At 39.2% G+C, this 25,951-nt stretch overlaps 3 protein-coding genes across 4 annotated transcripts; 2 read left to right on the top strand and 1 right to left on the bottom strand.

The window, feature by feature from the left end:
• Nucleotides 1-214: 214 nt before the first annotated feature.
• On the bottom strand, nucleotides 215-2,920 carry LOC131299258 (clavaminate synthase-like protein At3g21360). Of its 2 annotated transcripts, XM_058324902.1 has the most exons (4): nucleotides 2,802-2,902; nucleotides 2,345-2,754; nucleotides 1,132-1,385; nucleotides 215-830 (listed from the first exon to the last, which is right to left on the bottom strand). In XM_058324902.1, exons 2-4 carry the CDS (start codon nucleotides 2,714-2,716, stop codon nucleotides 467-469), a joined length of 990 nt encoding a protein of 329 aa, XP_058180885.1. In that variant the 5' UTR covers nucleotides 2,717-2,754; nucleotides 2,802-2,902; the 3' UTR covers nucleotides 215-466. The 2 variants fall into 2 exon arrangements, with proteins under 2 accessions (XP_058180885.1, XP_058180884.1); XM_058324901.1 differs by having other exon boundaries at nucleotides 2,345-2,920.
• A 3,998-nt stretch (nucleotides 2,921-6,918) lies between these two features.
• On the top strand, nucleotides 6,919-11,099 carry LOC131299244 (uncharacterized). The gene is made up of 4 exons (XM_058324883.1): nucleotides 6,919-7,226; nucleotides 9,154-9,261; nucleotides 9,340-10,285; nucleotides 10,451-11,099. The coding sequence occupies exons 1-4, from the start codon at nucleotides 7,044-7,046 to the stop codon at nucleotides 10,690-10,692; spliced, it is 1,479 nt and encodes a 492-aa protein (XP_058180866.1). The 5' UTR covers nucleotides 6,919-7,043; the 3' UTR covers nucleotides 10,693-11,099.
• Nucleotides 11,100-11,502: 403 nt separating this feature from the next.
• LOC131299226 (MMS19 nucleotide excision repair protein homolog) lies at nucleotides 11,503-25,938 on the top strand. Its single transcript, XM_058324853.1, has 21 exons — nucleotides 11,503-11,682; nucleotides 11,796-11,858; nucleotides 12,296-12,350; nucleotides 14,324-14,421; nucleotides 15,081-15,239; nucleotides 15,538-15,597; nucleotides 16,276-16,464; nucleotides 17,196-17,249; nucleotides 17,613-17,699; nucleotides 17,809-18,520; nucleotides 18,683-19,062; nucleotides 19,274-19,347; nucleotides 20,335-20,440; nucleotides 20,617-21,515; nucleotides 22,379-22,454; nucleotides 22,548-22,659; nucleotides 23,795-23,871; nucleotides 23,967-24,047; nucleotides 24,279-24,358; nucleotides 24,450-24,513; nucleotides 25,386-25,938. Exons 1-20 carry the CDS (start codon nucleotides 11,611-11,613, stop codon nucleotides 24,481-24,483), a joined length of 3,468 nt encoding a protein of 1,155 aa, XP_058180836.1. The 5' UTR covers nucleotides 11,503-11,610; the 3' UTR covers nucleotides 24,484-24,513; nucleotides 25,386-25,938.
• Nucleotides 25,939-25,951: the final 13 nt, after the last annotated feature.

The raw sequence follows: 25,951 nt of genomic DNA, 5'->3' as shown, positions 1-25,951 counted from the left end.
TCAGAAATTCAACTTTTTAAAGGAATGCCATTACTCTAAAAATATCAACTTTTGTAAAATACACTTGAGCATTTCTATGTGATTCTTCTGAATCTACGTACTTCATCAATACTCGAAAGAAGGGTAAAAGGGACATTGTATCAAGTTTTACCCGTTCACTTTTGGAAATTGACACTTATTTTTGGGATTTAGCTCAAATGGAAAAGGCAAACACTTGAAAAGCGACGGATAGAGTACTTCTTATTCCTTTCGTACTGGAGGTAAACATAGTTTTAATGCTATGAAAAAACAGGTTCCCGGCATTCGTTACACTGCAAAAGATCCGCAGGAGACGTTTATGATCACCATGTTTGTTACCTCTACAATAAAAACCCAACAAACGTATTGAAGCCCATACAAGCTCAGTTATAACTAACAATTTCCAAGTTTATGTACTAGACAAATTGTGAACCTCATTTGGAATTCGTTACTTGCACAGTGAAGCTAGTACACGGCGAGGCGGGTCGAAAGGCCGCCGTGAATGCAGCACAGCCCAGTTATCCAGCAGCAGAACATCACCCTTTTGCCAAGGAACGGCAACACTCTCCTCGTCGAGGATTTTGAGGCAGTCGTAGATTATATCGGCCGGCAAAGGTTCCCCGTCTCCGAAGGTGACGGCCTTAACGGGATCATTCCGGGCGTCTTCCCAACCTGTGTAGGCAGCCACCATGCTGTTGAACCAAATCTTGCGTTGGCGGGCTTTGTCTAGTTTGATTGCTGGGATTGGACCCATTATTGTTTTCACTGATCCATCTTCTTCCCACTCCAATTTCATACCCAGTTTGGCAGCCCTGTAGAAATTAGACTGATAAGGTTACATATCTTATACTTCATTATTAATCCCGTCAAACAAACAGCTCTAAAATTGTTTAACAGAGCAAATAAGTTTCCAGACCCTTGACATGGGATGAAACTGGGTTAAGGCAGAAACCAACTTCTTTTCTTGGTATTGGTATTAGGCTCTGCTTGAACATTAGGAATCTCTAGATTCCATGATTCCAAAGGTTTGAGATTAACTAGCAATACCCACATGACGAAAAGATCAGGATTCAGGAATAAAAACCAAGGAATGGATGAAACAATTGAACAAACCTTTCCGCCGCTACGCCCTTGTCTTTGGTCAGGAAAGTGGACTTCCAACCGCGGCCGATTGGCGATGAAGGATCGTCATCTTCTCCCAACACTCGAGTGTATATCAATCCATGCTCTTCCAATCGTTCAACGAATTCTGGGTACTCCTTTTTCATCCTCTGGTATACGATGTGGCTTAGGACAATTGGGGTTTCTCCCCCTTTTCCAGGTTCTACTTCACAGTAGAAAAACAATTTGGATGGGAATGTCGGTACCTGTTCGCAAACGCACAGTGAGTATGGCATTCAAATTATTGGAGAAGTTTTCCGGCATGTAGTGCTAGGGGACACACAAAGATCAAGACACAGAGTCGGATGTGTCTGCACGGAGTTATGTGGGGCATGTGGGCCCCACTGAGATCGGACGGCAACATACATCCGAAATATTTGATGCACGAGGGTTCCACAGGAACTGACCCACGTGCATCGGATAACTCCGGATGCAATCGGACCATTTGATACCTGTGGATCCACATATCACGTGTTGGACGGCTTTGGATATCCGCAACTAAGGGAACTACTTACATATGACTCTGGACGCAATCAGACCATCTTATACCCGTGGATCTTGCGAATAAACTATCGGATCCACTTGCATAGGATGGCTCTAGGCACATATATATTTAGAGTCGTCTAATGCTCGTGAATCATACAAATGCACTAAGAAATTAACATTCATCGGACGGCATGAGTAAGATCGTCTGTGTCACAAGCATTATTGTTATAGCCTTATAGGAAATATGAAATTATTTCATTTACTAGAAAATTGAATTTGAAGTATAAAAGATAATAGGTACTGTAATACTTAGGTTCAAGTGATTATTATTCCCCTGAAAGCAGGCCATTCAATATGGGAGTGATTTCAGACTCTCTTTTTTTCTTTTTTGATGCAGATTTCCTATTCCCCTGAGATCAGGCCTTATAATTGTTTGTTAGGTATAACAAGAAAACTCTTGTTGAGATCCATTGCAGCCTATACTACACGTATTTCAAGAAATTCAAAGATTTTGAGTTATCTAATTCGATGATACAAGTACTACTTAATAAATATCAATTTCAAGATTTGGAAGATCAATCCCAAAGAAAACGAAATAGAGGAGTAATTGTGTGACTTTCACAGGGCGACACGCAAATTTGTGTGTCAACATCTGCGTGCGTACTCCAAAAATATGTACCTGAGCCATTTCATGATGAAATGGGATTTTCTGATCAGGCGGGGCCTCATTGGCAGTGAAAACCCGCCCGACGACGTTAGTCCGCGGGGCAGCGCCGCCCACGTACGGCAACTCCTCGAACCCGAAAGCCTCGACGACGTCGTTGAACTCCGGAGCAGTCGTGACGGGGAATCCCCTGAACAGAACGGCCCCGCTCTTGTGCAGCAGCGATTCGAGCCACGGCTTTTGCGCTCTGATGGCCTCAACGACGTCGTCGCGGTTGAGTACTTTCACGTAGTTTTTTGGAGACAAGACTGCAGGGAACAAGAGGTTTTGATCGTGGGTCTTCTGGTGAGGGATTGTGATCTCGCTGAAGAAGGTTTCTGCTGGCATGATTACACAACTCTCTCTCTCTCTCTCTCTCTCTCTCTCTGGAATTATGTTTCTTTGTTTTTTTTTTATCGATCGGAATAGTTACGTTTCTTTGTTTATCCGTCACTATGTCCCACCATTTGTGAACTGTTCACGTGCGAAGTGAAGGATTTTGTCCCTTAGGCAAAGATGGCGTCCGGATTCATTTAGAGGATGAATGTGGCAATAGGACAAATGGAGAGGGTAATTTCCGTGTCAGACTCTCCGCAATTCTTATCTTCCAACAAGGAGTGTGACATGGAAAACAAGCCCTACGAGTGCATTAACTTGTTTAGTGGAGATAGGAATCCCATTTGGATCTCCTCAAAGTATATCACATTTGCATGTGTACAACTCAAGTGTTCGAACTAGGTTACGTACGCTTCGACTAATTTTGATGATTCAATATCGTCGTCCATTTTCAAAGAACTCAATTAAAATAGAAGCAAAGTTCCGCACGAATTGACTCCAAAGAAACAGATAGAACTTGAGAACTAATAACCTAGGAGGGCGCAAACCCCTTCCATTGTATATGGACCCGGGGGCTCTGCTGCGCAGGAGGCGCAGCAGCCCCTACCTAGTACTATTACCCTACCCAGTACCAATAAACGTCGCCGTTTGGTGAAAAAAAAAATCCTAACACCTTCCATTTGCAATCCTATGGAGTAGAAATGTGATTATGAAAGCCTTAAAGATAAAATTTAATTATGGCTCTTTGGAATAATATAATCAGAATAATAACATCTTTGTACCGGTTCAAACGGAGTGAAAATTGAAGTACTTAATTTTTTAACCATATTTTTTAATATATAACCGTGTCAAAAAAATTGAATGTTAAAATTTTCACTCCGTTTGAATCGGTGTAAAGATCTTATTCTTCTGATCATATTATTCTAAAACGTCGTAATTCATTTTTATCTCTAGGGCTCTTATATGAAGTATATGCTCTTTATTAAGGACCATGTATAGCAGAAATGTGATTATGAGAGCCCTATAAACAACAATTAATTATGACTTTTTAGAATAATATGATAATAATAACAAAATTATTGCACCGATTCAAACGGAGTGAAAATTTGAACACTTAAGTTTTTTTAGACGGTTATATATTAAAATATATGGATAAAAAATTAAGTATTCCAATTTTCACTCCGTTTGAACCGGTATAAAGATATTATTATTCTGATCATATTATTCTAAAGAGCCATAATTAAATTTTATCTTTAAAGCTCTCATAATCACGTTTCTGCTCCATAGGATTGCAAACGGAAGGTTTTGAAATTTTTTTCAATCAAATCGGGAACGTATTGGTACTGGGGGGGGCAGGGGCTGCTGAGTCCCCGGGTCCATTGTATATGGCCGGTAAATCCGATTTATCCAAAAACTAATTTTTCTTGTAAGACCAAAATGTTTAGGAAATTGATATTCGCGTTTTCAAAATTACTGATGGCACTCTATTTATAACGTGAATTTACTAGTGGAGCACCATCAATAATTTTGGGAGCGCGAATATCAATTTCCAATATTTAATACTCCTACTTCATGACTCACTTGGATTTTTAAATGATACGAGTATTAAAATTTGTTGCAGCAACCCTCCGTTCCATCTCTGGTTTGGGTCCCACTAAATAAAAGTATGCATATTAGAATTATCAATTGGTTGGAGAGTCATTCTCACTCTCTGAGAAGTTAGAGTTTGAATTCTTTACATTGTGCATTCATTGTAATAATTTGAAATGTTTATCTTGTAAGGCTGTTAAAGTTGTACACACATGCAAAAAATTAGCTTGATCGGACATTAATAACTATATCACAAATTAAAATACTGGAGAAGTTATTTGAAGTTGGGGTGTTACAAAATTCGAAAAAAACGACCGATCGGTTCGGTTTTTAGTTGGGGTAATGGCGGAATTTTTCTGGACCGGACTGAACCTAACTGAACTGAAATCGGTTCGGTCTTGGTTTCCTGTATATTTTTGTCAGACTGAACTGAACCGAACCAATCGACTATATATTTTATATATATATACTTTAAATTAAATATAAATTTATTTCCAACCGAATCGATCCCACCCCGAACCGAGACGAACTCAACTCCGATCGGAATCGGTCCTGGAAATATTTGGACCGAACCGAATCGATCTTCAGAAATTTCGCCCCGAACCGAATCAAACCGAAATCACCCCTAATTTGAAGATTGGATTGGCGCTACGAAATCATACTACTAACTCTTCCAATCAAGCACTCGAAAAAAGTGATTGCTAGCTAATTTGTGGGTCGTGGAGTTGCTCTACATGACACCAACTACCAGTTATGTGAATCGATCCACGTGTTAATGTGATTAATACACACTCGTGATAGTAAAATGCGCCTTGCCTCTAACTCTATTTGCATGTTCTAACTTTGAAAACTAAAGAGGGTGAATCTATTTACTTGGGTGTATGTAGAAAAAAAATTAACCCACATACTAGTGGAGATGGATCGATAAAAAGGTTTTCAATACTCTAGTGGAGGAGTACAAAACTGATATCTAGCAATTGTATCAAATGTGAGCTTCTAAATGTATCAACCATTCACGGGTGCAACGTCATAGTTTAAAGAGTTTTATTTCTAGTAATCATAAAATTTAAGGGTCTATTAACACTTATTAAGGAACGCGGTGGAAAGGGAGATAGAATTACCGGGGGAAAAAAAAAGGAGAGAGAATAAAAAAATTTCCCTTTCTCCCTTTGTTTGATTTCTAGTGTAGAAAGAGGAAGAAAAAGAATGATGAAAAGAGAAGTGAAAATCAACTTTCCATTTTACTCTTCTTTTTGTTTTTCTCTCACTGTTTCCATAAATTTTCACAAAATTAAATGAAAGAGGAAAAAGTATTCTCCTTGTCATTTATTTATCTCTTATTTATGGGGTGGGAATCAACTAGAAAAAGGAGGAAAATGAGTCATTTATCTTTCAGTCTTCTCTAGTTTGTCTTCTATTCCCTCATCTTTTGAGCATCTCCAGTCTTAAGACTCTCTCTTCACTTAAAACCTTTTTTTTTTTTAAGAAAAGGAGCAAAAATCCATCTCAATGGCATTTTAATTTCTCTACCCCACTATGAGAAAATCCAAGTCTTGACCCATTTCTGTTGCCCCCTTTTCAAGGTTCAATCTTATCCCTCTTCTTTACTAGTAGGAGATTGGATTTTTCCATAGGGGGTACTTCTACCCTGATATCGTTTTTGCACATGTTTTTACTAAAATTTGGGTAAAATTTTGGACAAAAGACTGGAGAAGGGAAAGGAAGGAAAAAAAAATAAAAAATCCTCCTCCCTTGTTTGGATCCCTATAGGAAGAGGAGGGAAAACAGCAAAGTAAACGTCCCTCCTATTTTCTCTCCAACTTTTCCTCTACTTTCTCAGTTAATGAGTCTCCGGTCGGCGGCCTGTATACTCATTTTGTTCCGGCTCCTCCTTGGTTCCCTGATCTGGTTGCTGTGGCCGGCGGGTTGCGGGTTTTGCGAGCGGTGGTTGTGGGTCAATAATAAGGTGTTATGGGGTTTGGGGGTTTTTTCCTTTTTTGTTCTTCCGGAGTATCCGGTTCTTCTCCGACTGCTTTCCCCAGTTCAGTTGTGTTCCAGTTTGGGTTTTCCCCGGATCTGGAGGGTAGAGGAGGTGGGTGAATTACATCATCGGGGTTCGGTCTCCTCGATGCACTGTCGGTATGAGGCTTCCTTAGATTCGCCAATGTGCGGCGGTGGAATAAGTTCGTGGTGTGTTAAGCTTTAGAGACTCGATTCGACAGAGGAGCGTGCAGATCTTCAGGCGCCATGGGTGAATCAACTGTTGGTTCGCTCCGGTAGGAGAGCTGTTTTTCTCTTTTGTTGTTTCTTAGTTGTTGTTGCTTTTTCAGATTTCAGTTATGCTTTGTTTTTTGCGGATTTGAGCTAGGGGGGGTCTGTTAGGATTCTCTACTACCTGGACCTAGATTGGTTCCTAATCTAGGCGTTTTGTCGGTTTTGCTTGCAGGGGGTGCCTGTGTCGAAGTCTTGGTAGTTTTGGTTCTTTCCTGTACCTTTTGATGAAATCTGTATTGCCTTCGGGCTCTGAAATGAAATTGACAGTTTAAAAAAAAAAAGAAAAGAAGCATAACTCCAACCTTAGGGAGGTGTTTGTAATTTACCCAAAATTCGAACACCGAAAAGCAAAATGCCCGCTTAATTTTTGCCCGCGTTGTGAAAATATCCCAAAATCAAATTGGCCGGAGAGAAACCAGAGAGAGAGAGAGAGAGTGAGAGGCGTGGTTACCGTTGGGGAGAGAGATTGAAGAAGATGCCCAAGAACGAATTCAAAACGTCGAAATCGACGAGGAAGCCACTGAGGGACGTCTCCAATGGCGCAAGGCCCTCGAAATCAGTGAAGAAGAAAGCCCCCGAAGACGACGATCAAGCCCAAGACGAAGCCCTCGATCGCCTCCTTCTAGTCCACTCCGATCTCTCCTCTCTCATTCACCAGGTATCTAACTTGTAGTTTTACACAGAGAGAGAGAGAGAGAGAGAGAGAGAGAGAGAGAGAGAGAGAGAGAGAGAGAGAGAGAGAGAGAGAGAGGGTTCGTTTCTGTTTGAAACCCTAGTGATGTCTTGTGTTTCAGTGATTGTACCCGCTAATTGGATTACTAAGTTCAGTTACTGTGTTTTTTCTCACTTTGATTCTGCATTAATCCGCCGAATAAGCCCTAATTTCTTGCGTTTGTGTATACTCCATTGTGTTACGAGATCACTCAATTAATGGGGGGAAAGAAAAAGCACGTCTTTCCCCACCAATATTCTCTTTGATTCTGGGTTGGCTATTATATTTTTCTCATTGTAGTTTAGTGTGATTCTTTTGTGGTTCCGTGTTTTTTTTTCCCCGGAGAAAGTCCGCATAGTTGTAGTCAGTGAGGTTTAAAGTTTGAACCCTGTTTAATGCATGGGAAAAATGGTGCCTACCACTTGGTTACCACTCCACTTGCGAGTTCCATGTAATGTTGCTTTTGACTAGATATCACTTATCACTTATCAGCTATAGCATATTTATGATTTTGAACAAAGATAAGACATCAACATATGTACTAAGAGCATCTCCGGCACTGAAAAGTTTGGGTCAAAACTCCATTTGGGTATGCCTTCTCCAATCCTAAACTCTTCTTTTTAGTTTTTAACCAAACCTATTGTATTTTATGTTTTTTCTCCAAAGTTTGGGTCAAAATGGCACATCTGTAAAAAATAAGAAAGGGAAAAGAGGGGTTGAGAAAAATGGTTTGGATTTGGGTCTCCCCTCATTTGGGCGAGAAAAAGGGTAAAACTCAAAAAGGGTATGCCATTGGAGATGGATTTGTAGTGTTAGTTTGGGTAGAAAAAAAATGTAACGATAGGAGATACTTTAAGTAATATAACTATATGGATACTGATAAACCATTTGATTCCATCGAATCAAGGATTTGAAGGGCCTTGGGTATAAAAACTTCCATAGTATGTGAACTTGAGCTACCTACAATACTTTTATTGGGGAAGCTGGGGTTTGGCCTGTTCTTTGCCTTGTATTTTGCCCTTTCAAGTGTGTGCACGGACCTTTTGGACAACACGTTCATTTACTTGTCAACAAACCCGACCGCAAATCGTGCCGTGATTACTTTCAAAAATAACTTGAGCTACTAGCCTCTGTATATTTTATATTTATGAGAATTAAATGTGAATCGGGGGATTGTTAACCTAGCAGGAGAAGCTAGGAAGAAGTGTCTCTAAAACGTGTATACTTTACACAAACTTGTGTGGAGCTTCTACTAGGAGCTCATAATAACCGAGCTAAATCATAGAAAAGGTCTTCATACGGCACACATACACACGTCTATAAGCCTCTTTATACATAATTTACATGATTTATTATTTTTTTTTGATATCATCATGTGAGGTCTTTGTAACTCATTTTTCCTAGTACTTTTTACTGTTTTGGGGGTATTTTAGTTTTGGTGCTTGCTACCGCATAGATACTCCGGCTGGAGCCAAAGCCCCTCTCCAACAGGTGGACACTTTTTGTGAAACAATTGCTGCAATAGCTGCTCCTGTCTTATAAAAGTTTGTCGTAGAAGCTAAAAATTATTCTGCATCACTCCTTGCATCTCATTCATTATGGTCTCTTGAATCACATTGTACACTTCACCTTCCTTGTTGTTTCCTACTTTTACATCTATTGTACCCTACTTGCCCAGTGCATGCTGGATGAATCTGATATTTCTTCATATACTTAGCTGAAGAATGTTTTTTATGTATACTTATGCAGACTCAAAAAGATGAGCTCATTTTGTCCTTGTCTTATTTAGCCAGGATTTGCATTCCATATGTCCTCTTCCACTTGCAAACTAAGTTGTTATGCTTTACTGTATTAAGTTAAGTAATTGTTGCAGATTGATGAACATGTTGTGCAAGCTCTCAAAGTAGCGCCGAGCAAAAAGGGAAGAAAGGAAATTGTATCTTTCACACAAGTCTTGTCGGAAATCCAGTCCTCTTTGAAGGTTCTCATTCTAGCTGCTTTTTATTAGTGCTGTCCTTTTTGTTGCACATTGATTGATGTTTTGTCTTGCTGAGTGCAGCCGTGGGCTCCCATACTTCAGAAAGCACTCTCCAGTCACCCTGGTGGTTCCGAGAATCTGTTGGGACAACCTTTGGATAATAGGGCAGTTCCTATTTTAGATGAAGGCAAGAGTGATGTAGTTCAGAGTTCAGAACAAACCAAACTCGACTCCTTGGTCTCTCCTTCACCACTAGTGTCATGGCGTGCTGACTGTACTGCCGAGGGTGGTAGGCAGTTGTTTCTGCTCACGCCTTTGCCAAGACCGAAAGCGTTTTCGTCCAACCTGCAAGGCTCATCTCAATGGGTTATGAAAAAGATAACATCTACTACTGCTGGGGTACCGTCTGTCAGTGCTATTTCTGGAGATACAACCGATAATAATGTTGAAGGTCTGGCAGTAAAATCAAGTAAAGTTGCCAATGCTGTTGAGAACGAAAGGGAAAGCAATTTGAAACCTCAATTCGCTTCTCTGCCAAAATTGTCAAAAATGGACTGCTCTGCGCTTGTTATGACTCCATGCCTCAAAATGTCACCACCTAAGTCGTGTGTATTGCTTGAGCCCATTTCTGAACTATCTCACAAAGATACTCGTGGGGTCCAAAAATCAACGCCATTTCCTGTAACGATTAAAGAGTTTTGTAGGCTGCAACTCTCTGAATCCTCAAGCAGTGAAGGGTCAGAGGAGTTGGCTTTGAAATATCCAGAACTTTTTGGGATACAACCACCGCATAAATTGGGAAACGGAAGGACAGGGGTAGAAGCTTCGCCAGATTGGTTTATGTCACCTCCTAAAACTTGTGTTCTAATGGAGCCGCCTGAGGAGAAATCATTTACTAATGCTACTAGCAATTGTCGGTTGCCAAGAACTGCTTGTGTCCAAAATCAGCAAGCACACTCGTCTTTCGTGAGAGCAAAAAATGATGTTCAAAGTTATAACTATGTAAATTGGAATTCACATAATGAAGGTACTATGTTTTGTTTCTGTTGAAGGTATAAGTAATAAAGTTGCATCTCTCTCTAACAGCTTAAGCTTTTAGATGAGTTGGTGGTTAACAATCCAATAGTTTCGTCCAAAGAACATGTGGAATCTGATTTCAGTTGAAATCAACTGTTAATTTATTTCTCTGCAGAACTTGGTGGCGGCTTAACTCTAATTGAGAGCACTCCCATGTGGAAGGAACCCGAAACTGCTCTTCGAACAGGGAAGCGTCCAGGAGAGAACACTTTGAAGAAGGAGTTGTGGACAAGGTTTGAAGCAGCAACTAGCCATGGGACACGTGTTGATGACTCGCCTCTCCAAGAATCTGCTCAGAAAGGATTTCTCGACAGATTGGAGGAGGTTTCTTGTGATGAGACAAGTTCCAAGTATTAGAGATGGTAAACATGATGTTTGTGGGCAAATGTTGGATTGTAGGTACTGTTGTGTCATCGGGTTGAGGGAGGCTTCGGGAATGTTGTTTTTCGTCGAGTATTGCAGAAATACTGTAGGAATATTGATAGCCAAGGAGCAAGGGGTATTGTACCCTCTTCCGTTTTGTACTAATTCACCTGCCATTACGTCTTCACTCTGTGAACACTAGTGACACTGATACCCTCGCCTCCTATGTTTAGTCTCTGGATAGCAAGTTTTGAGCATGAAGCGAAATATATCAGTTTGGAGCTGGCTAACAGTAGTCTAATCCTCCTGTTAGCCGTATTCTTGTATCTAGGTTTTTTCTATAACAGCTGCCTGTATCCCATGCAAGGGCAGGTGACAAACTATTTACTATTTCCCTGCAAGTACGTGTGTCGGCCACGACATATTCACCAACTTCTTTCCTCTATGATTTTCCAGATTGTAAAACTGTTTCTAACTTTCTATTCTCTCTGTTTTTCAGATGTTCAGACTTCAGATAAATCCTAGGTTGTTTTCATAGGAAAAATAGAAAGGACTAGGGTCGGTAAATGATATAAAACTAACAATGTGATTTTTTTCATAGAAAAAACTATGAAAAAACGGCCCTGCCCAAAACACGCACCTGCCACAAAACCTAACAGAATGTGAAGGAGTCACGGAGGGATGACAGTGACGAGGCACAAAATAAAGATATCGGAATTCAAGGGACCAGAGTGAAACGTTTTTAAAACTATAGGGACCATTGGTCATAATCTGCGTTCGTAATAAATAAGCGAATTTACTTACATCGTACAACCGCGAGTCGTAGGTTCTTTCGCGGTTTTCCCCGTTCGCTGGAAAACCCCTAAACCCTCTCTCTCTCTCTCTCTCTCTCTCTCTCTCTCTCTCTCCCCAATGGCCGACTCGATTCACTGGATTAAGCACGTAGAATCCTATGTCGACTCTTCCGGCTCCCCGTCTCAGCAGGTTGACTTCTTTCCACTTCCCTGTTTTCCTTAACTGCCCGAATCAATAAAATTGCGTTAGCTTTTAATGCATTGTGTAAGATCATTTGAACTCTGTTTGTAATTGCATGCTAGGTTGCAAGTTTAGATGCAATTGCTGCTCTATTGAAGAATGACATGTTAAAGATAGAAGAACTGGTAAGCTTTTGTCCTAACTATTTTCGCCTGGGGCGGCTCTAGGATTTTGGTTGAGCGGTGACAAAAACTTAAGAAATTTTTTGTATACAAAGCTTTATGTAATATGGACATATTTATTTTTGTAGAAAATTTATTGGCCCTAATTTATTCTCTTTTGGTGAGCTATCTTATCTACTTACTAATAAAATTAAGTGAATTTTGATTTACAATTGGCTACCGATGGATTATTCACTGTCAACGATATGAAAGAAAAACTAAAACATATGTAAAAAATTACAAAATGTTAGTGCATTTTCTTGAACCCCCTCAACCCATGGTGGAGCCGCCTCTGATTTTCATACTTCTTTGCGTCGACTAATTGCCGTCGTTTTTATTTTCTACTCGATAGGCTCTCTGTTTCCCTGCGTCTCGTTAAACTATAGCTGTTTAAAATGTAGGTTAGAGATATGGAGATGTATCTGACTACCACAGACAGCATTATTCGTTCGAGAGGTACTTCTTGTGTTTTTGTTTATTTTTTCAGGGCTGTTAGTTTCGGACTGAAGCAATGAGTTGGTTTTGAATGTATGTGTTTTTTCACAGTCGGCTTCTGTTGTTTGGTGGATGTATACAACCACATTTTTAGTGGCCTTTGCCACTATATTTGAAAATGCGGGTTCTTCCATTGAGAGTGCATTTGCTAGTATTGTTTACAGCAGTGAGTGGAAAACGCTGCACCTTGTTGGGGCTATTGAGGCCAGCTGGAGCATTACTACTACGATCGTAGAGGGCCTGGTAAGAGTGGAGGATGGAAAAGTTGATTCAATAGGGAACTTAGAAACCTACAGGGTTCAATGGACTGCAATGGGAGGGTAACAATGAATGGTAAATACAGTGATTTGGAAGGGGAAGAGATGTCTACAATTCCGTTAGTTGAAACATGTTGGGATCAAATCCAACTGGCAAGCCTGCAGCGGTTAAAACCCTTCTAGAGATTGGAAAGCAAATATGGTGTGTTTCAAGACTCAGATATATAACGAGGGGCATCTAGGATAGCCTTTTTTGTGGAGTGACATTCTACTGGAGCGGTAGGGAATGCTGATGGAGGTTCTAGCTTGGTGGAACTATAGGTGGTTTGGATTAGGAGACCTGTGAGATTAAGTGTTCGAATCTTATTTTCGATCTGTGTTCTTGGGCTTAGGGTCTGTCCAATTAGAAGAAAAGTGTGGTAGGAATTGGTGGATGATGCCTTTAGGTTGGATACCTCTTGGAGATTACATTTTATTCTTAGCATAGTTTGCTTTTCGGCGAAGTGTTCAGATTTCGTTTGTTTGCACACATATAAAGGGTTCTCCAAGTTCGTCGATGACTAATTTCGTTATCTAGGTTCCGTAGTTAAAGGATGGAGAGGATGTGATCCATGCTCAAAAGTATTGTGGCTCAAGTGCGAGGTTGTTTCTGGCATATTATGTGATCTACCGAAATCAATAATGTTCGATGAGGAGTTTATAGGGCCAACTACAGGGCCAATATTGCTCTACCGTACCAAATGTTGAGTAAGTCAGAAAGAACCACATTCTGATATAAGTGTATGGCGATGCAAATATGGTTGTGTGGTTGAGCAAAAAGGAAAGATGGATGTGCGGTACCTCAAAATAGAAATGAATACGTTTGTGAAATGGTCGTAGGAGCGCCAATTATAGATAAGTTCATGGAGAATAACCTTTTAGATGATGTCGTATATGATCAAGACCTGTTGATGCAACAGTACGGATGGTTGATGCAGTAAAAAAGAGTGGTCTGTGATAGAATCAACAACAATGGAAATGCTTTAGGGAGGGGAAGACAGTGGGATTTTTTTCAATGCAGTATACATTCCTTAACATATTCATGTTGGTGAGAAAAGAAGTTATGAGCCAACTGCACTGCACCATATATTCCGTGTGTCCCTAATTTATGAGGGACACACGGAATGGTTTCGTTTGGTTACCAACTGCACCATCTATTTACAAAACTTCTACCCCCTTAGAATTATTGCCTCCACCACGAACCATTAATCGTTTTCCTCCCAGGTTGAATAAAATAAATGGTAGGGGAAGGGAAAACCTAAATTGCCTTGGGATGAATGCTTTGTATAATTGCTTATGAAACCTTTAACATTTTTGTCTCAGAGTGAATGAATTCATTAACTGAGAGCCGAGCTGAACAATTGTCGTCTTCATTGAACCTCTCTCTCTCTCTCTCTCTCTCTCTCGAACTGCTATGCAGTTGGTGATGTTTAGTGTCAATTTCTCGATATTCATAGAGTCATGGTAGCTCCTGAACCCTTGTGTAATTTAGATGGCTAAGACTGTAAGACAGAGTATCTTTTACTTTGGAGCCATGTTGTTATTGGTAAAATTTATAGGAGCTATTTATTGCATTAACTATCTTTATAGCATGGGTGTTCACAATTTTTTCTTATCCTGCTTTTTCTGTCCCCACAGGTATACTACTTCTTGCAGAGTTGCTGCAACGTCTTGCATCAAAGCCTTTAAATGATGCTGTCATCCATAGCTTGATAGGATTCTTTACAGAAAGGCTGGTGAGTACTCTTTTGCAAAATATCACGTGATGGAAAATTCTCCAGCACTTTTTTGACAATATCTTTTAGCACTCTGTATGTTCATTTTTAACTGTTTTCGAAAGAGGGGTAAAGACACCCCAATATCAGCTAACAAAATAATTGAAAGACCATGTGGCTAGATTGAGCAAGATCATACTGTTCTCTCCAATAATGGGATGGTGATCTTACTGAATTCACACTTAACCCTCGGTTTGGACAGTGTATGATCACTCATTTCACTCTTGCTCTGTCTGTTTGTCCTATATCGCTTGCACCTCCTAGTTCAAAGATAATAACTCAATAATGTTACTATTTCGTCACGAAGGTTCCAGTTGGACCTCTCTAGCTGCTTTATTTCCCATGGTCTTATGAAATCCTTGATCTGGATCTTTAGAAGTTCTAGTTATTTCTTTAAGAGGGCTTGAAAAAGTATAAAGTGCTGTTCAATAAATAGCATTCATCTATCCACGTCATATGTACATGTGCATATAGATTTAAAATTTGCAATCAAATTGGTGTGTATTTTGTCTGTAGCCTGTAGCTTTTACTTTTAAGCATTTTAAATTTATGGTAAGGCTAATGTTTCCACTTCTACGATGTGTTTGTTATAAACGTACTTGATATTGTGTTTATATCAGGCAGATTGGAAGGCTTTGCGTGGTGCACTTGTTGGTTGCTTGGCACTGATGAAGAGGAAAAGTAATGTTGGAATGGTCACTATTAACGAAGCAAGAGCAGTTGCCCAGTCCTATTTAGTAAACTTGCAGGTGCAATCCTTGGGGCAACATGATAGGAAGGTATAACTGATTGCTTGCCACTTGTTGATGATGGCTTCTTTGGTAATTTTATTGCTTATACAAATGCTACAATTTTTGAATTACTAAAAATGAAGAAGTGGCTTGGTGATGGGGTTGGAGGGGGCGTGTGTACAGGGGAAAAGAGAGCTACCGTGTTTACTAAGTACTTCTGTATGGAGAAGAGAGAGCTAACATGTTTGCTAATTACTTCTGTTTGGGAAGAGAGAGCTACCATGTTTATTTGATTCTACTGTGGACTTCTTTTCCATTCCTTTTTACTATCTGAACGGTTTCGCAGCTCTGCTATGAACTTCTGGAGTGCCTATTTGATCGCTATCCTGACGTGGTTGCGGCACTGGTATTTCTTCAATCCTGCCTCCCTGCAATTTGGTGTTTTTAGAAAAATGATCTTAGTGATTAGTTGCCTTTGTTTGATTTTGAGACTTATATTTTCAATAAGGGTAATTGTATGAGAGGAAAGAGGCAGAAACAGAAGAGTTACGGGTTTAACCCCACAGTCAGGATCCTTTAATCATCATCTGATTATGTTCTTTGTACTTTTAACATTTTTTAGGCCTATAACTAGTTGTGTAATTAACCATCTGAAGGAAGTCTGTAGCCATCGAAGTATGCATTTGAGTGCATTTACATTTCAGCTGTCTTCTCATTCATTTCTTTGGATCCATCACAAGATACATCTGCGTGCACGATACCGTCGAATCTGTGTTTATAATTTTCTGACCCCCCCCGCCCCCCCTTCCCTCCCTCCCTCTCCCTCTCTCTCTCGTGTATGCACCTCTATGTCAGTATGTCCAACTCGTAATTATTGCCTATCGTGTGGGACTTCTTCCACTTTTCTTTTCAAGCGTTTCTGTTGTTTCACAGTGATTTCTTTTCCTTTGCTGTTGCTTCCACAGTGACTCTTCTCATCTCCCCTCCCCCTCCCTTGGGGCGCTTGTCAAAACCCTCATCCTTTAACTTTTAAGTCTTACACTTTTTAGTTGGCTCTTATGACTCTTATTTCTTTTCTGTTTAGGATGATAATATTGTCCATGGAATATGTGAAGCGATTGATGGGGAAAAGGATCCACAGTGTCTAATGATCACATTCCGTATTGTGGAATTATTGGCTCGAATATTTCCAGATCCATCTGGTCCACTTGCAAGTTTTGCGGAGGAGCTTTTTGAAATTTTGGGAAGTTACTTCCCTATTCATTTTACACATGTAAGACAACTGAATGCCAGTTTTCTTCTATTGTGTCTTCTTTGCTTGTCTGTTTGTATTATATGCATGCATCTGGATGAATTCTAGCACTTTATGTAGTCTGATGGAGACTAAATTTTGCACAATTTTCCTTTGTTAACTGAAAACAAAGATTTCTGGTACTAATTTTCTTTACTCTTCCTTGTAATTGAAGTGTGATTGTTCTCTAACTTCCCAGTTTTATGTAGGATGATTTATTTGTTTAATTTTGTGTTGGAAATTATCTTTTGCTAAGTAAGCTAGTTTAGAATCAAGGTTGTGGTGTGGTATGCAAGGAAGAATCGCCAAACCCGAATGGAAAACCAAAAACATTGTAGGTAAAATGCATGGCTTCCCAGGTTTGACCTTAATACACTTAGCAACCTTGTCGTATTTCTGTTGCAATAATCTCGTGTTGAAATGCTTTTACAACAAATTCACCCCGCTGTCAACTATTGGTAAGTGCAGAAACGGACTTCTTCTCGTGTGATCTTAAGAGTGTGGCGTATAAATAGTTTAACGTTTGTATATTACCATTAAGAGGGTTTTAGATAAATAATTTATTGTTTGTTGCTTTGAACACATACATTTTTATTCGTTTCTTTCATTTCGCATATGAATCTTTTTCTCTCTTTCTAGGGATTATTGAGTAGTATATGATATTTTTATTCACATCTTACACTCGATGTTTACCTTTCTTCTATTTCTAAAAGCCAAAAGGAGATGAAGTTGAGGTGAAAAGGGATGAGCTGTCAAGGGCACTAATGGTATGTAAATTTCTCCCAGCTCTTGTACATAATTTGTCTTTCCCTTTCTTTTTTTCCTGATATTTTGCTTACGCTTGAAGTTTATTTTATAATCTTCCCGAGTCTATGTCAAAGGTACCAAAAATACACTTATGTTCCAAAAAGCGAGTTAAGACTTGTTATATATTGTTCAAATTATTTGAGTGATGAAGGAAGACTGTCATTTGGTGAAAGTTTTTTAAAGCTAAAGCCTAGATTCTTCTGATCTTAGGCTGTCAGAAAGGCTACATTCCACTGCTTTTGTTGGGCTTCGTTAATGCACACCGTAAAGCTATACTCCTTTCTCGTTTTTTGCATTAACCTTTTTTTTTTTTTAACTACCAGCTGGCGTTCGCTTCTACACCTCTTTTTGAGCCATTTGCCGTTCCATTGCTTCTTGAAAAACTTTCTTCTACTCTGCCATCGACCAAGGTTGGTATCGACAAAATGCATCTCTACTACCTGGGTTTCTATTAAGATATTTAGATACCATCAGAAAACTAGTTATGCCTATTTCGTTAGTGACTTTATATGCCCACAGGTTGAGTCTTTGAGGTATCTTAGCTATTGCAGTGTGTTGTATGGAGCAGAGAGGATGGCACAACATGCTGAAACTCTTTGGGCTTCACTAAAAGATGCACTGTTTAATTCATTAGAGTCAATTTCATCTCTGGAGTTGGAACCAGTGGATGATATGGGTTTTCAGGGGAATCAAATTGCAACAGAAGCTCTCCTACTTCTGCAAAAAGTTGTTCAGCAAAATGAGGGCTCCTTCTTAAGTTTGATTGTTGGTGATGAAGAAATAAACTTGACTATCAACTCCATCACTACTTTTAAGAATTATGGGGATATTCCTATGCCAAACAAGAAGAAGCTACATGCAGTTGGTCGAATATTATCTGTTTCTGCCAGGGCTTCCATTGCCTCCTGCAATAGAGTGTTTGAGATCTTCTTCCTCCGCTTAATGGACACTTTGAGGCTTTCAGGTTCTTGTGGGGATATTCAGCTGGAGGATGGTTATAAGTTTTCTGGAAGACTTGATTATGGTGCCTTATATCTCTGCATTGAACTCCTCACTGCTTGCAGATGTTTGGTTTTGGGCTCTGAAGGACGAACTTCAACTACTGTGTCTGCACATGAGACATGGAGCTGCATGCTTCAGAGTTTTTGCCGCTCATTAACTGAAGCCTTCAGTTTTACCTTAGTAATAACTGCACATGAAGAAAGTCAGAATGCCTATGTTCACTCTGGAGGTAAATGGTTCTGCATAACATGGAAAAGGGTTTAGTGAATCTCTGTGTTTACTGATAATTATTAACATCTGATGAGCAAGTTTAATATTTTCTTATTCTGGCAACATTTCCTGGAAGCTAATTCCTGATTCTTTTTTTACCCCCCTTGTTCTCAAATTACAGTGAGGGGTCTGCAGATTATGGCCACATTTCCTGGCAGCTTCTTGCCTGTGCCAAAATTGATATTTGAAAGTATTTTGACGAGGTTGATGTCGATTATCACTTTGAATTTTGACAACGGACTTTTGTGGAAGTTGTCATTGAAGGCATTGGTGGAAATTGCCTCATTTGTTGATACTCGTCATGATTCGGACAAGGCAACATGCTTTAAGGGTCTTGTTGTAGAAAGGATCGTATTGTTGCTGTCTTCCAATGATTCAACCATGCCTTTATCTCTCAAACTCAAAGCAATTTCTGAGATTGGTCCAACAGGCCTGAATTTTATGCTGTCTATTGTCCAAGGGCTGGAAAAGGCCGTATTTGACAGATTATCTGATGCTTTAGTATGTCTGACTGCTTATCTCCTTCCTGTTTGACTGGAAATTATGGTTCTATTGGGACATCATTTATGGTCCTCTCCAAATGGCAAATTTTGTGTGTTTTCTTTTCTTTTTGTGTTGCTAACTTAAACGAGGACAGTGCATTGTTTGTGCTCTTAAATAGTCTTTTATCCATGCTAGTTTCTCAATCTAATGTGACATTTTGCATCTTTAGGTACACGGAAACATCGAATCAGCTGAGTCCGCTGTTCAGCTTTTGGAATGTTTATCTAATAAGTTGCTTCCATGGTATGCGAGTCTCTTCGAAACATATATTGCACTTATTCTCATTCATTGTACTTCTAGAGACTAGTTGCTGAGGCTCTGCCATTCTTCTCAGTGTTTTCTTTTGATAACTCCAGTCACATGTTATGAAGCTATTGATTTGTCTATTATTTGATACATGCATATTGCTACTTTTTTTTTGTTTTTGTTTCTCCACTTGCGAGATTTTGTGTATGTTCAACGCCAAGGGAGTAAACACAAATTTTTGGACTGTTGTCTATTGAGGCTTTGTTGGTGTGTCACGATCTACAGAAAGATCTCGTCTGGTAGAAATGGACGAATATGATGTGTATCAAGCTCTCAGGAGTTCCCTCGGATGGGACCCCTCTTGCACATAGAGAGACCAACCCACAGGACAGGCTTCAAAAACAGAACAGAGGGATTGTATGATCTAAATATTGAAGTATTTGAGTGAGGGAATCCTGAGGTGGCTGAAGTCCTGTCATCAAAATATTAACAAGTAACAATCTCAAACTTCGTGGCGGAAAAACTGATACCCTGTGTGTTCCCTTCATTTTAGCAAGTCCTAAAGATACATGGATATCTTGAATATTATGAATTTATGATATATTTTAAAAATCGTGCCAGAAAACTGATTAGTGTACAGTTTTTCAACCCATAACATCTTTCTCACCCAAAATTTTTAGCTTGCATGCTCACCTGATGATTTCTGCTCTTTCATTGACTTAATAGAGAGGTAGGGAGTTGTCATTCCCCTTTTTCTCGAAATAATAGTTAGATTGTGAATGCATAGCTGGGAGTTAATTATTGAGTCCTAAATTTTGGGGCTATTCTTGTACATGAACTAAGAGGGATAGGGTGTTTTCATGATTGCTTCTTATTGTTTTCTTTTTTCTGTTTCTAACCATTCTACACTTTCTGCAAGTCAGCAGACTATTGTTTTCTATTTCACCTTATTATGATCAGCAATACTTCTTGGCATGGACTTAGGTTTGATAAAATTGGAGGTTATGAGGAATTCCCATTCCACTTCGCTGTAGATATTTGGGACCACATTGCTAAGAACACTGATTTCAACATTGGCCTGCAGGAAAATGTAAGAACACTGCCATATTCATGTACTTAATTTTCTTACTCTTTGTTGTCTAATTTTCATATGATCTGTTTTCATGTTTGTTTTCACGTCATTAGACATCTTCAACAATTGAGTACTTGATTGTAACGTACTCCTTAGTGCTGCTGAGTGCTGACTATACACTTACATGCATTTAGGAGCTTCTTGATGCAACAATGACAGCAGTGAAGCTAGCCGTTGCAAAATGTTCAGAGGAAAGTCAAAGCATCATTATTCAAAAAGCCTTAAATGTACTTTTCTCAAGTGCTACTTTCCCATCAGAGGAGTCCATATCTGGTGTCAATCCAAGCAAACTTGAAGCTTCACAGCATAATCATGGTTTGAACAGTTTTCCGTGCAGAGACAAGTGGATAGTTTCATTGTTTGCTTCAGTTATCATAGCTGTTCGTCCTCAAACACGCATCCCAAATGTAAAAGTTATAGTGCACATATTTTTGACAACCCTCCTCAGCGGTCATGTTCCTGCAGCTCAGGCTCTGGGTTCCATGGTTAACAAACTACCTCTAAAAAGCAACGTAATGGAGACCTCTGATGTTTGTAGTTTAGAAGCAGCATTGGATATAATCTTTAGCAGTATTGTGTGGACTCCGAACGACAGTGGTCTAAGGAGATTTTGTGGAACAAGTGATGGCAGTGAGATTGGTAGTAGTGGACTAAGACTTAGTAATTTAAACAGTAGCTTGCTTCAAGTCCATGCCATTGTTGGACTGGCATGGATGGGAAAAGGTTTGCTTATGCGAGGTCATGAAAAAGTTAAAGATATAACGATGACGATTTTTAGTTGTTTACTGTCAAACAGTGATAGTGCGGCCTTGTCATTGAAGCAGCATCCGATTAAAGACAGTGATGAGGAGGATGTGCTTCCTCTTATGAAATCTGCAGCAGATGCATTCCATGTTCTTATGAGCGATTCCGAAGCTTGTTTGAACAGAAGATTTCATGCAGTTATTAGACCGCTCTATAAGCAACGCTTTTTCTCTACCATGATGCCGGTTCTGATATCTTCAGTGGTGAAGTCTAATTCATCAATCACAAGGTATGAGGCATAGCTTAGGACATTCCCAAGCCTTGTAGTTGATAATCATTAGCGCCCTCAACACATAATACATATTATGTTATCTTTATACATCTTTGGCTCACTTCTATTTTCGTGTAACTCGAATGGCATTGAATGTTTCCCACCTAGACTTGAAATCCTGCCCCAGATTGTTGATTATGTTTACTATTGAATTCTGATAATTCTTAGATAATTACTTATTTTTTCCCTTCATCTGGCATAGTAATGTTTGTTTATCCACTTAGCATATACAGCTTTAAAGTCTAACATTGATTCACTACACTGCTGCCTCATCTACATAATTTCACATTGCACATGTCCATTTACTAGAAATAAGAATAGAACTTTTTGTCATTCATTTCTGCTTGTCATTTTATATTCAGGAGGCTACCGCGTTCTTTTTCTATTTATAAGTTGTTGAGCATCATCCAAACAGCGTCGCTGCTGAGTGTTGTCTATATAAATCATTTGGTAATTTCACAAACATTTTACTAGTACTGAGTAGTGAGTACATGGTTATACGTGTCAAGCAGGATTCTGATATTACTAGAGTGTGCAAAATCATTCCAACAAATACCATGTCTGAACCCCGTGTATTTTGATATTTGTCATGCTTTCAATTTGTTCAAGTCATTTGCTGAACTAGAGGATAATTTAATCCGTTCTGATTGATCTGCTTGGATCTTGATCAACCAGATTCAAGCTTAGCTTTGCTGGTAAAACATGACTATTTAGTCACCGACCTTGTAGAGTTTGTAAAGTCGGTTTTTCAAAAGCCCTAGTCCTTGGTTTGATGCAGTGTTTATGACTTTTGATATACTTAAATTGCTAAATGATCTCAGATCCATGCTGTATCGAGCCTTTGCACACATTATATCCAATACTCCACACAGTGCCATCTTGAGTGAAGCTAAGAAGGTTGGCACTGGAGAAACTCAAAACTTACTACTCAAAGTCTTTTTTTTCCCCTGTTGATTCTGATGTGACCAATAGCATCTTTGTGTTTTGCAGCTCATCCCCTTATTAGTGGATAGCTTATCAATATTAAGTGAGGATATTTCTAATTCGGAGGTAATATACAGTGTCCTGTTGGTATTATCTGCAATACTGACGGACAACACTGGTAAGGCCATATCTTTGTTTTAAGACTCTATCTCAGTTTTTTCCATTTGTATGTGCATATGCTCTTGTTTCGGGGTTAAAAAACTTATGAAAGACGGAAAGGAGAGTTTAGTATGCAGAGTGGAATCAATGACATTTTGTAGCCATGGGCAATGTGTCTTAGGAGTTAAGTGATTAAAGTATTATTTGGGCCACCCATGCTCATTTTAGATATTTGTTTCTGATACGTAGAGTAATTATGTTGTATCCATAGGAGGAGCATGGGGAGTTGGATTCTTTGATTATTCTAGGTTTCATAAAATTTAGCATCGACTCTGGTTTGAAAGTTTTTCAAAGCCCTGAAAAATGGTAAACCAACAAGATATAGAAAATGACTCCAACTGGAAGTGTTGCTGTGGTTGTTGGACATAATAGTCTCTAGCCATTTGGGTAACTGACATGAGAGAGGTCTCCTACATGTTGAATGGGAACTCTCCTGATGAATAGGGAGCTTAAGTAAATTGTACCCATGTGACAGGACTCCCAGGACTGTCAAAGTAATAGCTAGGCCCACTCTCTGTGGAAAGGCTGATTCCCATGATCGGAACTCCGAGTCCCTACGTTAGATTGTATGGCAGGCTCTTTGAGTTCTCATGAACGAGGAACTAACACACTTTGATGGTTTGACATCTAGGGTGTTCTAAACCCAATAAAGTTTTGACTTTTGAGATACCCGAAAAAACGTAAGTTGACCAAGTCAGAGATTCTTTGAAGTGCGAAAGGTTACTGTTTTGTGATGCACGGGATCGAAACTACCCATATAAATTCTATCAAACAATAAAGTAATCCTATATAATTGATATCAGCCACCTGGCCCACACATGATCTTGGATAAATGTAAAATCCTTAAATTAGCCGGAAACATATTTGGCCAACTACATAACCCTTGATTTACTTACTCAATTCTGGATAACCACGGTATGCTCCAATTCAATTTCCAATATTAACTATTTTTAGGTTGGAGTTATCAACATTTAAGATAATTACCATGCATTCATAAGATTCTTGCTTTTTCTTGCATTTTTTTGTTAGTTTCTAAACATTGAATGTCCAGGCAAGTCTTAGGAGAATTTTTTCTTTATGACTCATACATGCAGGTCAAGAAGCAGTGGTGGAGAATGCATATATCATTATTACTCGCCTTCTTGGGCTTATCTCCTACCCCCATATGATGGTATAAGACTTCTGCATAGGAACTCGTGTTTTTGTTTTAGCTGGGACTTAATTTTGCTTGGTGTTACATTTGAAACATTTACTTCCTGCGTTCAGCTTGTTCGAGAGACAGCGATTCAGTGTCTTGTTGCGATGTCTGCACTGCCCCATTCAAGGATATATCCCATGAGATCACAGGTTTCAATTGAATCATCAATCACCCATTCAATGTTTCATATTTTCTTAGTTTGCTCAATTTGGAATACTAGTGGGTTTTTTAAACCTTCTTTCCATAATTGAACAGAAGATATGCATACGTACTAGGGCCTTCTAAAGTGCTCTCTCTCTCTCTCTCTCTCTCTCTCTCTCTCTCTCTCTCTCTCTCTCTCTCTCTCTCTCATGTGTGAGTTTGTGTATGTTAATTTTCAGGTGCTACGAGCTATATCAAATGCTCTTGATGATCCAAAACGAGCTGTACGGCAAGAAGCTGTCAGATGTCGGCAAGCATGGTTAAGGATTCAAGATCTATATAGTTGTTTTTTTAAAAGTTTGACCTTCTCTCCAAGATTAAATTTGACATTTGTTTCCATTGGTCAACAGGGCAACGATTGCATCTAGGAGTCTTCAATATTGAGAAAGCATAGAAGAGTTCATCAAGGGATGGGTAAGTAAGAAATAAAGAACCTTCCTGAATATTTGGGATATTTATCGGCTACAAAGTATATTTCAATGTGAATAGAGTTAAAAGTGAGCCATTGGTAAGTATATGCAGGACAAATGCTGACATGTAATAAGAACTTTGACGTCCTAAAATTAGTTCTCTCATAATCAAAATTAATCAAACCCCAAGCATTCCGCCTCAATAGCATTATGTTTCCCTTGTAATAAATATTTTAGATCATGCATTCTGAGAAAATTTGTTTTACTTGGCCCATGATAATCTTGAAACAAGGGGTACACCTTAGTAAGAAAATTGCGAAATGGAAGGAGGAAGATGCACGTATAGTTTATGTGAACGTATTCTATAGTTTACCTTAGCGTATGCCACAAGTACCTCACTCATTTAGAATAGTCTGTGTAACAGTCTCTTGGAGCTGGCTGAGGTGTGTCCCAAGTCACCACCGCCCCACCCATTTTGAACTATTTGTGCCACAGGCCCGCAGTTGAGTGCCAAGACCTGCTCCATAGTTCACATCTTATCCGGTTGAGAGCTAATAGGCCTACTTGCATAGGTGTGCAATCTCCTTGTTGTCAATCAGCTATAGTGTCGATAGTCCTCAGCATTTGTATGTTAACTCTGTTTTAATTTTTATAGGAATTCTTTTATTGTATATTGATTATCTTCTATTGGCTATTTTCTGTTGGGGTCGATCAAAAATAATAAAACAAGCCAGCAAGTCTTCTAAAATCGTTTTACATAGAAAATGCCATGGGCTCCTTAAGTTGTCCATTTCTTGTCACTACATTTGTTACATTGATTCCCATAGTTTTGATTTGTTGAATGACCTATCCTTTCAATATGATATGATAATGCAGATGCATGCAAAAAGATGAAGTGGGCTTACGAGTTGTCTCGTGCCTTTCCATCTCAGACATGTACACAGCAGTATCAGTGTGGATCACTGCAACTATTTTTCGTTTGGATGGGGTTTGGCGACATCGGTTGTGGATACCTTCAGATGAAACATCAAAGCATTCCCCCAGCATGCATTGGACTTGACAAGTTGAGTTGTGTACCATTTAGCTGTACCATATCTACTTGCATATTTTTGTGCAAAGCTCGGCCCACAATAGATTATTATCTTCTGTTTTTTAGCTGATTAATAACTTCAAAATCAGTTTGTTTTTTTATTTTATTTTAAATTTCACCTAATTTATAGTAAGTTTTCCACAAGTAGAAAACGCAGTCATATTTCTCAGTAGTCAGTCCATTGTGAGAAACAACTTTTGACATTGGTGATGAGTTTATTTCCATTTTTCGAGCATGTAAAGTACCGTGCATTGTAAAGTAGAATATGCAAAGATCATTTGCAAAGGGTGTAATGTTCAGAGAAAATTGTTTAAATTTGTAAGTTGTGAGTTCGTAGTTTTTGTATTGCTCC

Source organism: Rhododendron vialii, chromosome 8a, assembly GCF_030253575.1.
Source record: "Rhododendron vialii isolate Sample 1 chromosome 8a, ASM3025357v1".
NCBI classification, from domain to species: domain Eukaryota; kingdom Viridiplantae; phylum Streptophyta; class Magnoliopsida; order Ericales; family Ericaceae; genus Rhododendron; species Rhododendron vialii.
The sequence above is the reverse complement of the archived record's forward strand: the minus strand, read 5'-3'. Positions and strand labels throughout refer to the sequence as shown.

Excerpts from the sequence above, each read along its gene's own strand:
- LOC131299258 (XM_058324901.1), bottom strand. The coding sequence starts at position 2,716 with ATGCCAGCAGAAACCTTCTTCAGCGAGATCACAATCCCTCACCAGAAG. Across the intron at positions 1,386-2,344 it reads TTCATCATGAAATGGCTCAG|GTACCGACATTCCCATCCAA; the intron begins GTACATATTTTT and ends GTTTGCGAACAG. Across the intron at positions 831-1,131 it reads AAGGGCGTAGCGGCGGAAAG|GGCTGCCAAACTGGGTATGA; the intron begins GTTTGTTCAATT and ends TAATTTCTACAG.
- LOC131299244 (XM_058324883.1), top strand. The coding sequence starts at position 7,044 with ATGCCCAAGAACGAATTCAAAACGTCGAAATCGACGAGGAAGCCACTG. Across the intron at positions 9,262-9,339 it reads AAATCCAGTCCTCTTTGAAG|CCGTGGGCTCCCATACTTCA; the intron begins GTTCTCATTCTA and ends TGCTGAGTGCAG. Across the intron at positions 10,286-10,450 it reads TTGGAATTCACATAATGAAG|AACTTGGTGGCGGCTTAACT; the intron begins GTACTATGTTTT and ends ATTTCTCTGCAG.
- LOC131299226 (XM_058324853.1), top strand. The coding sequence starts at position 11,611 with ATGGCCGACTCGATTCACTGGATTAAGCACGTAGAATCCTATGTCGAC. Across the intron at positions 16,465-17,195 it reads TCCCTATTCATTTTACACAT|CCAAAAGGAGATGAAGTTGA; the intron begins GTAAGACAACTG and ends TATTTCTAAAAG. Across the intron at positions 18,521-18,682 it reads TGCCTATGTTCACTCTGGAG|TGAGGGGTCTGCAGATTATG; the intron begins GTAAATGGTTCT and ends CTCAAATTACAG.